General features: G+C 46.1%; 1 protein-coding gene across 1 annotated transcript; it reads right to left on the reverse strand.

The window, feature by feature from the left end:
• Window positions 1-923: 923 nt before the first annotated feature.
• LOC130473786 (nuclear factor 7, brain-like) lies at window positions 924-8,313 on the reverse strand. The gene is made up of 5 exons (XM_056845383.1): window positions 7,897-8,313; window positions 3,751-3,846; window positions 2,743-2,976; window positions 2,303-2,325; window positions 924-1,236 (listed from the first exon to the last, which is right to left on the reverse strand). Exons 1-5 carry the CDS (start codon window positions 8,311-8,313, stop codon window positions 924-926), a joined length of 1,083 nt encoding a protein of 360 aa, XP_056701361.1.
• Window positions 8,314-12,523: the final 4,210 nt, after the last annotated feature.

The raw sequence follows: 12,523 nt of genomic DNA on the forward strand, positions 1-12,523 counted from the left end.
CAGGCCATAAGAGAAGGTTTACATCTGTAAGTTTCAATCCACCACACTCTTTCCTGTCTCTGCATTTTCTGGCTTTTATACTTACCCAGAAGGAGGCAGAAAGCAAGGCCCCAATCCAATGCAGACGTAAGCACTGCTAGGCCCAGTGAAGTCAATGATCTATAGTTGGCATAGTTCTGCATTGATGGAGGGGCAGGGTCTTCAGATTTCCAGAGAACTAAAAATTCAAAGTAATCTTGGTTTAGAACCGCAAAGAATTTAATCATACTTTTCCTTTCCAAAAGGATTTGTACGATCTGAAGGGATGTTATCATTCTTTGATGTTCTATTCACTTGCTTCTTTACATGCTTACTATAGGTTCATGCTTTAAAATAAGCCATATTTAAAAATGTGTCATAACTTCGTAGGGAAAATGAAAGAAGCGTGCATATTTATCCAGCTCCTACCATACCACAGCGGGCCGAGACAAAAGCCAAAATGACAGTGAAAACCTTGAAACAAATGTACCCATGAACGTTTTGTTTTTACATGTGATACTTTATTTTACCTTTTTAAATATAAACAGTGTTATGGAAGCCCACAGAGCCTTCCGTTAGCGCCTGTAACATTTTAACTCCACAGAAGATGACACCATTGACAGTGGAAGACTTTCAAGACCAACTCTAGACACATAACTCCCTCTATCTCTCCTCCACTGAGTACTGGAGACTTTCTATTGGCTTTCCATACATGACATTAAAAATACAACTCTTAAAGGGAGTCCCTGAGTTAGGCATGCCACAACTTAATTTTCGACCATCACTTTCAGCAGAGTAGGTAACTATACCAGAGTCACTTCTTTGGCACTGGGATGTAGTTTCCTCTAAACCAAAGGGTATCCTTTACCTATAGCAGTTCTCTATCCAGGGCACGCACAAAAAAATCAGCGAACCTGCCTGGGTTTGATACCCTCCAACATTTCCTTCCAAGTCTCAAAGTCCAGTGACTCTCCAAAGTCCTCAAGAGCTGGCTCCACAGGTATCACCCTATCAAAATCACGCTCAGTCTCATCAGGTTCATAATCCTCATCGTCTTCATCTTCACAATCACTATCTTCAATTAGTTCCTCTCCACTTTCGTCTTTATCAGACTTCTCTTTTGCTTCATCATCAGATTTCTCCTCAGTTTCCTCATGATCTTCAGATTCCTCTTCAGTTTCCTCATAATTTACCTCTCCTTGGAGATCCTCCTTGACTCTGAGAACAGAAAGAAGATGCACTCATTTACAAGAGGCAGGAGTAGAGGTGCAGCAGAGGGTCTGTTATAAGTGTAGGGAAAGGAGGTGGAAATGACCTACAGCAAATGGGATGGAGCTATAGGGGGAGGGGAAGACTGAGAAAGGAAACGGAAACCATGTCCCGCAAGCAGGAAACAGCAAGAAAATATCTTGGATTAACTTGCTTCTCCTTCTCATCCCCTCCAGAATTCACACCTCATGCTGCAGTTTCCTTATGGTGCTGAATTAAAGAGGTACATGAGGGGCAAACTGAACACAATCTATAATATTGTTACTAGTTCCAGCTTGTGTTCATTATATTCTGCCTTTCCTTGAGGTACTTTGGGCAGCCAATAAAATAAACAATGAAGCATCAAGAGTAGAAGGCCAACAATGAAGGAGACGACTGCCTCTTGGGGAAAGGGCTGCCTAGTTCACCCCTGGAACCACATCAATTCTCCTTTGTTTTCCTGACACCTGAAGGTTGGCTGGAAAGGAGAATGCCTGTAAAGCCCTGCCAGGCAACCAAGTCTTGAGAGAGGCCATACTGCCAACTGAACAAAGACTGAAGACTACACCACTGGTGTTGCTCAGTGACATTCCCACATAGGAAAGGGCTTTTCTCCCACAGTGAACAGCCATGGAGGCACTGGTGGGGTGGCTCCATTGGAGGGCACCATTTCCCTGTGCCTTGGAGAGGGAATTATGAGCCCTTGGCATACCTCCTGGGAGAAAAGGGTACTACAGTGTGTGTATTGGTGGTTTTTTGAACTGGTGGGTCAGACGTGAAGTTTTGTGGGGGCTAAGTTTGCCCCCACAGTCCCCAGTTGCCTCTCTCTATTCTACCAGCTGCTGTTCTGTACTGCTGAGGACCCCGTTGGCCTCACACTACAGGCAACAAGGGAGAAAAGAGGTGAGACGAAAAATGGATGAGCGGGAGATGCAGTTAGATGCTGTTTCAATTGGGAACAAGGAGTAAAGAGTTAAGCCGTTTTATGGAAGAGGAAGGCTTTGAAAGGGCAAGTCTGAAAGATGCTCCAACTTACCGCTCCATCAGCTCCTTGAGGCCCTGTGTGGAAAAAAGACAGGTGACTATATAGTATTTTTGAGCAAGTGAGTTAGCTTTTCAGTCTTAATCACTACACAAAATGAATGAATTGTCAATGACTTAAATCTCTTAGGCACTGGCAAGCACAATGTAAACAATAATTTTGTTTTTCAAAGTACAAATATTCTAGTAACTACCATGATGACTTGTAGTAAAAGCGGACACTGCCACATAGGGCTTGCAACCATCAGTATGTGTTACATCTGAGAGCTAATTGCAAGTTAAATTTGATCCAGCCACTGTATCTTGCCTAATCACTTTTCCCCAGTTCCCAAACACCACCACATAGACCCAGGGGATTCCTCCTGAGGGGATCTATAGACATCACTCTAAAACTCTTAGTCTTCCATATTAGCTGCTAGACAAGGCATGCTCTACCTTCAGAAAGGCAACCTGGTCTGTTTCTTCTAAGGCAGCTTTGGTTTTGGCAACGGTCTCTGTACGTGAAAACACTTCTACTTTCAAAGTGGCTAAGGAATCCTCCATTTCCTCCATGTTCTCGCCCTTCATCTTCTCTATTACCAACTTAATCTCTTCTTCTTTCTTGCGAAGGATCTGGTGGAGGACCTCAAACTCTTTTGAAATGTGACCCAAGAGGTCATCGGTGCAGCTCTGAAGTAGCAGAACATTCAAACCAGCAAAAAGCAAGTATTATTATTAAAGGGAAAGTACAGAAGTATAATAATTGTTTTTTTTAAAAAAACACACACATTGCCTAACATCACAGCCATGTTGGATCAGATGTGAGGTTTATCTAGTCCAGCAACTTGTTTTATATAGCAGCCCTAGTCTTCAACACCAACCCTGAGACTACCTGTGTCAACCTCTCCTCCGTGAATCTGTCTAACCCCTTTTAAAGCCGTCTGTGCTCATAGTCATCACTACATCCTCTGGCAGTGAATTCCACAGTTTAAACTACTCTGAGTTAAAATCCCAACAGAAGTTCTTTACATACAGGTTTCCTGACATTTACTCTCGAACGTGTCTAAGACAGGGGTCCCATATAATGGTGCCCATGGGCGCCATGGTGCCTGCTGATACCTTCTGATGCCCTCCAAGGAGGTGGGTGGGGCGAGGTAAAGTTTTTGCTCAGCAAGGCATCTGATTGAGAGTGCAATTTTTAAAAATGTTGCTTTGGCACTAGCTGCTACTGCCGTGTTACTGAAGCTAAAGCTCTGGCAATCATTTTGTGGCTGGCTCCGCCTCCTGGAGCAGCCATTTTTTTTTGCTGTGCCCACCATGCCTTGTCAGAATTTCAAATGTGCCCACAGGCTCAAAAAGGTTGGGGAACCCTGATCTAAGAGGAGGCTATCGAACCTCCCTGGGAATCTCATCCCTTGGTACTGAACTGTCTTTGCCCCAAACAAACCTCCCTTCCCCTTTTACCTTCAGTGCCTCAATTTCCTTCAGCTGATCACTTTCATCCTCTGCCGTCTCCTTTAGGTGCTTCTCCAGATGCTTCAGGTAAGCTTTCAGTTTTCCCTGTGCAGCACAGAAATGAACGTAGTTGTCAGAAACCTTCATGGGAGCGCACTGTTCAATCCAGAGCTATTTAGGCTAGAGAATTCTGCCTTTTTAGAAAAGGTTACAGCTGTGATTCTCAACCTTTTTCCGACCGTGGCCCTCCTCAAACCTTGTTTCTGTGGCCCCCCTGTACTACCGGTAGAAAGGTAGCTATTTAAATGTTTTGTTTGTAAATAGCCAAGGAACAAAGAAGCATAAACAGCCACACAAAATGCACACATGCAGTTCTTATTGGGAAAATGAAATTTACAAAAAAATACCCCACAAAAAGGGAATACAACACGCTAATAAACAACAGTGTTCACATACAAGGGAGAACAAAGCCTCTACAACCGTTGCACAAGATTACAGCGATACAAAAATCCACAGTTGCAAACAATGCATAGAAGTGCAATGAAGAGTCATGGGTTAGGTTTTCATGTATTCTGTTTTCTTCACTTCTCACTTCCCTCTGGGGCCCCCTAGTCTCATGCTGTGGCCCCCCCATTTACGCAATTTTCACCGGTGGCCCCCTTGGAATATCCTGTGGCCCCTCGGGGGGCCATATGGCCTCAGGTTGAAAACCACTTGGTTACAGAACCATGAAATACCAGAACGCCTGTAGTATTCTCCAAACACGAGCCTTAAGATTACTGCCTAGAGTCTTTATTTTAAACACTTGTATCCTGCCTTATCCATAAGAGCCAAGGCAGCTAACAAAGCAGCAAAAAACTGCAAGGGCAGGGGGAAAAGTACATAATGGTCCTCTGATAACAGAAAAGTGATGCTCAGGTTAAAAGAAAAATGCCACCAGGGGTTCCAAAACAGTCCACCTTCAGTCGAATATGCTCTGAAATAGAACTGCCTTGCATACCTTCCTTAATGCAGTCAGAGCTCACCCCACCCCCTGCCCCACATCCATTCTGGTGGGCTAGTTCAAGGCACTGACTCCACCACAGTGAAAGTCTACAACAGGGGTCCCCAAACACTTTTTAAAAAGAGATTTATCAATATTACAACATACAGATAACAGCTGATGAGTTTAACATCTATATATAGAATGGATTACTTACCTCTGATCATTCATTTCCATGCTAAGTTGCATTGCATCTTAATCTGGTTTTCCTCTACATTTGCTTAACAATAAAGTTTCTTATAAAACATGTATCAAATCTTTTCCTTTTTACTTTAATTCTCATCTAAACTTCCAGCCCTATATGTATAAAAAACATTCCATTTTCGTTTAATAGTCTTAATATAGATGTTTAAGAAAGTTAAGTATAATATAATTTTAATGGGTAGTCTTAAATGATATATATATTCGCACATGCGGTGAAATATAAATAACGTGATAATATGATCTTTTGGAAAGGAAGGTAGCAAAAAGAATTGTTGGAATAGTTGATCAATAGTTGATCAAGATAGTAAGGCACATTTGGCGCAGAGTAGTAAGCTGCAGTACTGCAGTCAAAAGCTCTGCTCACGACCTGAGTTCGATCCCAACGGACATTGGGTAGCCAGCTCAAGGTTGACTCAGCCTTCCATCCTTCCGAGGTCGGTAAAATGAGTACCCAGCTTGCTGGGGATAAAGGGAAGATGACTGGGCAAGACACTGGCAAACCACCCCATAAACAAAGTCTGCCTAGGAAATGTTGGGATGTGTCGTCACCCCATGGGTCAGGAATGACCCGGTGCTTGCACAGGGGACCTTTACTTTTTACGGCACATTTACTATGCTGTGTTATGTTAGATGTTATGTAGTTAGGTTGTATGTTAGGATGTATGTTTTTTTTATATGTATGCTGAATATATGATTTAAAATAAAAATAATTTTAAAAAAGCATTCCATTTTCGACACCTCCCACCTAGGGAGGTGGTGAGCTCCCCCTCATTGGCAGTCGTTAAGTGGAGGCTGGACTAACACTTGTCAGGGATGCTCTAGGCTGATCCTGCATTGAGCAGGGAGTTGGACTAGATGGCTTGTATGGCCCCTTCCAACTCTACGATTCCATTAAATTCCGATATTGGTCTATTATTTATATAGGATGTTTGTCTTGCCGTGATAGCATATTCCGCTATGCTTGTGGAATTTGATATTGGTTCCATTTGTGGAACAAACTGAATTTATTCTTCCATTCTATTTGACTTGGGCATTTATCTGCTTTCCATTTTGCTGCAAGTTTTATTCTTGCCACTGTCACCATATTTTTGAATTATATGTTTGGTCCTCAATCTTTTAAAGCCTGTGGGCACATTTGGAATTCTGACATGGCACGGTGGGCAGAGCAAGAAAATGGCTGCCGCAGGAGACGGAGCCAGCCACAAAACAATTGCCACAGCTTAACTTCAGTAACACAGAGCAGATCCTTGAACTGGGGTGTCCGCTGATTCCAAAGTAACATTTAAAAAAAATCTGCAGAGCCAATCAAATCTCCAGTAGTCAATCAGAAGCCTTGCTGTGCAAAAATCCTACCTGGCCCCACCTGCATCCTAAAAACGTTTGGTGGGTGCCAGAAAAGATGCCAGCGGGTGCCATGGCACCCACGGGCACTCCATTGGATACCCCTGGTCGACAACCTGTCCATAGCCCTATAGGAACCCTAGGCGAGAGTACCACCAGGAGAAGAAGGTCTGTAGCTGGCAAGAGGGAGGATCCCAAGAAATGGGATGTAGGAGAGCCCTTGGCTTTCAAGAGCGTTAAAAGGCGCCTTGAATTAGACCCCAAAGCAAAAAAAAAAAAAGTTATGCGCTGTGTACACATTTTTTGGAGGGGAGGTAGCATTTTGCCTGCTGAACAATTCTGCAGCGCTTCAAAAGCCTGCACGCTGGTTAGGTTTTAATACAACCTAGCGGAACGCAGCGCCCATTCATAACAGCTGAAATCAGATCAAGGGGCGTGGCTTCGGAACGCCATAAGCGCAGCGCCCATTCATAATAGCTGTAATCGGATCAAGGGGCGTGGCTTCGGGACGACGGACAGCATCTAGTGGCCAGGAAAAGATGCCCGGCAAAGTCCCCAGTCGGGAAGTTCTATGGAGCTCGAGGCCGGCGCGTTTCCCAATAAACAGCTGCTCAGGCAGATAACCGTGTGCACCTTTTGGCACATAATTTCGTCCCAGCGCTGCTTAAAAACCAAACGACGCAGCCACAGACTCACACATTAGGATTTTAAGAGAAACTCAACGAAATCTGAGGAATCAAAGGGGGAGGGAGGGCTGAAAGTTTCGTGATCGTTTTTAAAGAGGCTATCTCTCTCCCCCCCCCCCCCACACGCGGCTGCGATTTTCGTGAGACCACCGGAGAGGTGCTCTTTAATTGCCCTCGAAACCTGCTGTTTCCAAGGGTAGCCCTGAGGTGTCAATCTGTAAAGGTAGATCAGGATGGGTAGCCGTGTTTGTCTGTAGCAGTCAAAACACAGAAAGAGTCCAGCGGCTCTTTAAAGCCATAACAGAATTTCTGGCAGGATACTGAGCTTTCGTGAGCCCCGGCTCATTTCTTTAGTTCTAATGATCAGTTCTCACGATCTGCAAGCTCTTGGCTCTCATTTTTTAAAAGTCAGCCTCCGGACATTTTCATTGTGAGGTTGTTAAGGGAAATGCTTAGCCTTCACCTGTAAAAAAGGACACCCGACCGGAAATTTTGTTAGTCTTTAAGGTGCTGCTGAACTCTTGCTCAAATCTTATGCAGGAGAGGTTTTGTCTGGGATCTGCAGCTCTCTGGGTGCACATTTCCCCCATGTGAATACTCAAAACTAAATAAATAATAGTAAAAAAAACCCATGCAGAGTGTTGAGAATTTGGCTGGGGAAAATGCGCCTCTAGAGAGCAGCAAATCCAAGGCAAAACTTCCCATGCATCAATGGCCAAGGAAAAGTCCTCGTTTCGAACGAAGGGGGGAAGGACACGTGTAGTTCAGCCTGGGCTGCAGCCAATGTGATTACCTGCGCTCAATAGACGAGATCCCCTTCGTAAGGAGCCAGGTCTACCCCCACCCGTCCCCGGTCCAGCCCACCCACCCCCCGCCTCCAACCTGAGCCGCCTGCACGGCGTCCCGGGTGGGCAAGAAGCGGTGGCGGCGGTGGCGGGGTAGGTCCCGGCAGATGACGCAGATGGGCGCCTGGTCCTGGGTGCAGAAGAGCTTCAGCGGCTCGTCGTGGGCCTCGCAGAAGCGCCCCAGCTCGGCGGGGCTGCAACCCGGGGGCTCCCCGTCCCCTTGCCAGCGGCGCACCTTCTTGGCCAAGTTGCCCAGGGCCCGGTTGCGCTTCGGCTCCTGCGGCTGGAAGGGGCTGCGGCACTCCGGGCAGGTGCCCCCTTCCTGCTGCCCGGCGGGGAGGGAACCGCGCAGGCAAGCCAGGCAGAAGTTGTGGCCGCAGCCCAGCATGTGGGGCTCCTGGAAGAGGGCCAGGCAGATGGGGCACACCAGGTCCTCGGCCAAGCTGGAGGCCATGCGCTCGCCGGGGAGGAACCGGCAGGGAGGAGGCGCTCTCGTCGCCAGGAGTTCTCCAGATGGGCCAAAAGTTGCCCAAAGTTGCCCGCCCGCTCGACTTTTCTTTCCCTCGAAGGGGAACCCGGCCTGCTCGAACAGAAAACGTTGCAGATCCGACAAATGTGTCTCCAAACGACGCCCGCGATTGCGCCGCGTTCCGGGCGTCCGCTTTTTCCCTAAAAATCAAATAAAGGCTCCGCCCCGGCTCGCTGCAGCCTACCGGGCAGCTCGCTGCTCCCGCGGTCATTTCAATACTGAGCCGGCGGTCCTGCCTCCTCCTGGAAGAGCTGTAGAAATACCGGAGGAAGCAAGAGCCGGCAGCGTTTGTTGGTGAGCCCTAGGGAAAACGAGCTGTATTAGCAACCTTTCTCCCCGCTAGGCACCCCAAATAGCTTTCATCACGCTCTTGTTTTTCACACTTGCACAACATCCGTGTGAGGTAGGCCTGGGGGAGAGAGTGCGACTGGCCTAATCCCAAGCGGCAGCTTCAACTCGCCCTGGTACGGTTGGGAGTCAAACCTGCGTTTTTGTGATTGTAGTCAGGCACAAGCCCTGACCTGGATGGCCCAGGCTAGCCTGATCTCGTCAGATCTCCGAAGCGAAGCAGGGTCAGCCCTGGTTAGTAGTTGGATGGGAGACCACCGAGGAAGTCCAGGGCTGCTTTGCAGAGGAAGGCACTGGCAAACCACCTCTGTTAGTCTCTTACCATGAAAACCCCAAAAAGGGGTCGCCATAAGTCGGCTGCGACTTGACGGCACTTTACACACACACACAGTCAGACACAAACCACTTCACCACACAGGCAATGATAGATCAGACAGATAAATTGGTCAACTGATTCTTGCAGGTTATCCGGGCTGTGTGACCGTGGTCTTGGTATTTGTGGTCTTGGTATTTTCTTTCCTGACGTCAGGAAAGAAAATACCAAGACCACAAATACCAAGACCACGGTCACACAGCCCGGATAACCTGCAAGAACCAATGAACTCTGACCGTGAAAGCCTTCGACAATAAATTGGTAAACCTCTCTTGTTTTATATCGGGCTATTTTCCACCACCCCTGTCTGTGCTGCCTGCCTTTCCTGGCTTATGAGTCAACCTTTGTATTTATTACAAGTAGCAGAGAGTTGGTTGGGAGATAATCAGTGTTAGGCTAGTACAATTCCTTACATTTTTGGTCCTGCAAAGGTTCCCCATAATCCCAAAGCTGGGGGCCGATTTTGAGGCTTCTCACTTTGTTTTCTGATATGCTCTCCGCAAGCAGACACTAATTGGAAATAGCAAGGGGGTGGCAGTTCGTCCTAATAACCTGAGCCAAGTTGTTGCAATCCCTTTCGGCACTGCAACTCCCATCATCATCCTGGAGCTGGGGGCCAATTTGGAGGCCCACAGCTTTATTTTCTGCTTAATTATGCCTGCCACAGACAGACTACTTTAGCTTCTGTTACAAATAGTGTGGTCCGGGCTTCTGCATATAACCTGGGCAGGGATGTTCCAGTTCCCTTTATTTTTGGCACCACAGTTCCCATGGTCATCCTGAAGCTGGTGGCCAGTTCTGAGGCTCCTAGTTTTATTTTCTGAAGAGTTATGCCTGCCACAGAGGGATGGACAGACAGATGGATGCATCCGTTTATTATTAGGGATGGATGGGAATTCCATCTCCCAACATCCCAACCGGTGGAGAGCTCTTTTCCAGCCCCTTCCTTTATCCCCCATACTGACGGGACATGCGTCCATCACGTGGACAACAGTCACAGCTTCTGAATGGTTCTTTCCACCCTACCCTCTTGCCATGTGTGTCCGTTCAGGCTGTGCACTGAAACTGTTGAATTTTAATTCTAAATAGATTGTGATCTTGTGGATTATTGTACACACACACAGAAAATAAAGGGCTCTGAACTTGTAGCTTTCTTTTAACTGAACAAACGTTTACTTATTATAGGGAGGGTAAACGTGGGATACATAATAAAAGCTATCTTGTCGCTTATAGTTTGAGGAGTATGTCCTCTTTCATAGCCAGTCTGTCTCAACCACTTAAAACGGCAGTTTAACTGCAGCCCCTCAGAACGCAGCAGGATGTCACATGACCAACTGATCATCTAACACTTGACTATGTGCTGCAGCACTGTTCCCTGAGATCATTCAAATAAATAAATACATTTAACTAGCATTCCTGATCCAGACAAAACTCGTCGTCCAATTCCCAACAGAAACACATGGTGAAAAACAGCAAGACTGCGACCCTGCAAGATGCCCTTTTGGATTAATCACATTTAGCTTTGCAAGGCACCATCACTGTCCTCATTCCCAGGAGAGCAAGCCTAATTCTACTGTACAGGAGTTCTAGGGAGACAAGTGTAGGCTTAGGGTACACTCATATACCAACCTCCAGGTTGGCCCTGGAGTTCTCCTGGAATTGCAGTGACCTCCAGACTATAGAGACCAGGGATGGAAGCTTTGGCGGGTGGCCTCTATAGCATCACTTCCCCACTGAGCTAGCTCCATCTTGTCAGATCTCAGAAGTTTAAGCATGGTCAGCCCTGGTTAGTACTGGGATGAGAGACCACCAGGGAAGTCCACAGTTGCTACACAGAGGCAAGCAATAGCAAACCACCTCTACATTTTCGAGGTACAGGCTTTCAAGAGTCAAAGCTCCCTTCTAAAGGGAAAGTATAAGATATTGTCGAAGGCTTTCACGGTCAGAGTTCATTGGTTCTTGTAGGTTATCCGGGCTGTGTGACCGTGGCAAGTATAAGCTCCCGAAAATCTTGTTGGTCTCTGAGGTGCTACTGGACTCGAATCTAGCTGTTCTGAAACCCTTTTTGGGGAGACATGCCTCAAAACTTCCAGACCTAATGGTTATGTGTGTTTCCGTCTGTCTCCTAAGCAACAAATGTTTCCTCTTTCTGTTTCCTCTTTTCGTCCATTACTCAATCACCAGTAAGCATCTAAAAATTATCTGGGAGGAAGTGGTGAAACTATCCCAGGTAGGTTGGTGGGGTATAAACCAGAAATTCTGTCTTTCTTTTTGGAGTGCTTAAAGTAAATCCAGCTTCATTACCATGTAGATTGGAAACCTCATCTAAGAACACACTCCTCTGGTTTGTTTTCCAAAAGCCTCCTTCAGTCAGCCTCAGAGCACATTACTTGTGTTCATAAGAAAGAAAGTTGAAGGCTCATGCAGCCTCAATTTGCCTTGGGGATGTGTGAGGACAGAAGATTTAACCCTTCAGCCTCTACTCAGCCTTGCTATTAAGAAAACGTATTCTTTGCAAATAATATATTAACATCTATTAGACATGTTATATGCATGTTTTAAATGTCACCTGATATGGTTTCCAAAGAATGAAAATGTTTTTAATCAATTGCATTGATTTGCCTCTAGATCTGAAACTACTGAGGTGACTCAGCTCTTTGTGCGCTTCATGGATCTAGGGTTAACCCTTTTGTTCCTGGCACATGGACATATAACTTCAAACATGAAGCACTGAACAAACATTCAGCAAGCTTGTGCATCCTATCCCAGATCTTTTCTAAATAAAGAAAGGAACATTAGTGTGATCCAAAAAGGACACATTAGTGTGATCCAAAAAGGATCCAAAAAGGACACACATTAGTGTGATCCAAAGAGAACAACAATAATACATCTTAGAATCCTATAAAAAATATCTCCTGGAACAAAAGCTGAATATTAGAATGTAGATGTTAGGGAGGAAACAATTCTTTCCCTTGGGCAAGTCAATGTTTTAGGGCTAAACTAGATGAGACGTGGGACTGGCAGTGTAATCCTGCTGAGTTACTCCAGGCTGAGCCTATCGACTAGAGTAATTCTGCAAATGAATACATGACTGTCATTCTTTCAGTGCCTTTCCATTTTCTCAAAAACGCAGCTCTAGGGTAGCCAGCTCTTGGTTGGGAAATTCCTGTAGATTTGGGGGGTACATCTTGGGGAGGGTGGGGTTTGGGGAGGGACCGCAGGGGGTATAATGTCATAGACTCCCAGGCAGCCATTTTTCCCCAAGGGGATTGATCTCTCTAGTCTGGAGATCAGAGTAGACTTCTCGGGCCAGCTACAGAACTGCAACATATTCTGTTCCTATCAAGATTCAGAGGGTTAGCCACGTTGGTCTGTAGTAGAACAGCTAGATTTGAGTGACCGGCACGGCAGCAC

The sequence above is a fragment of the Euleptes europaea genome, chromosome 1 (genome assembly GCF_029931775.1).
Source record: "Euleptes europaea isolate rEulEur1 chromosome 1, rEulEur1.hap1, whole genome shotgun sequence".
Taxonomy (NCBI): domain Eukaryota; kingdom Metazoa; phylum Chordata; class Lepidosauria; order Squamata; family Sphaerodactylidae; genus Euleptes; species Euleptes europaea.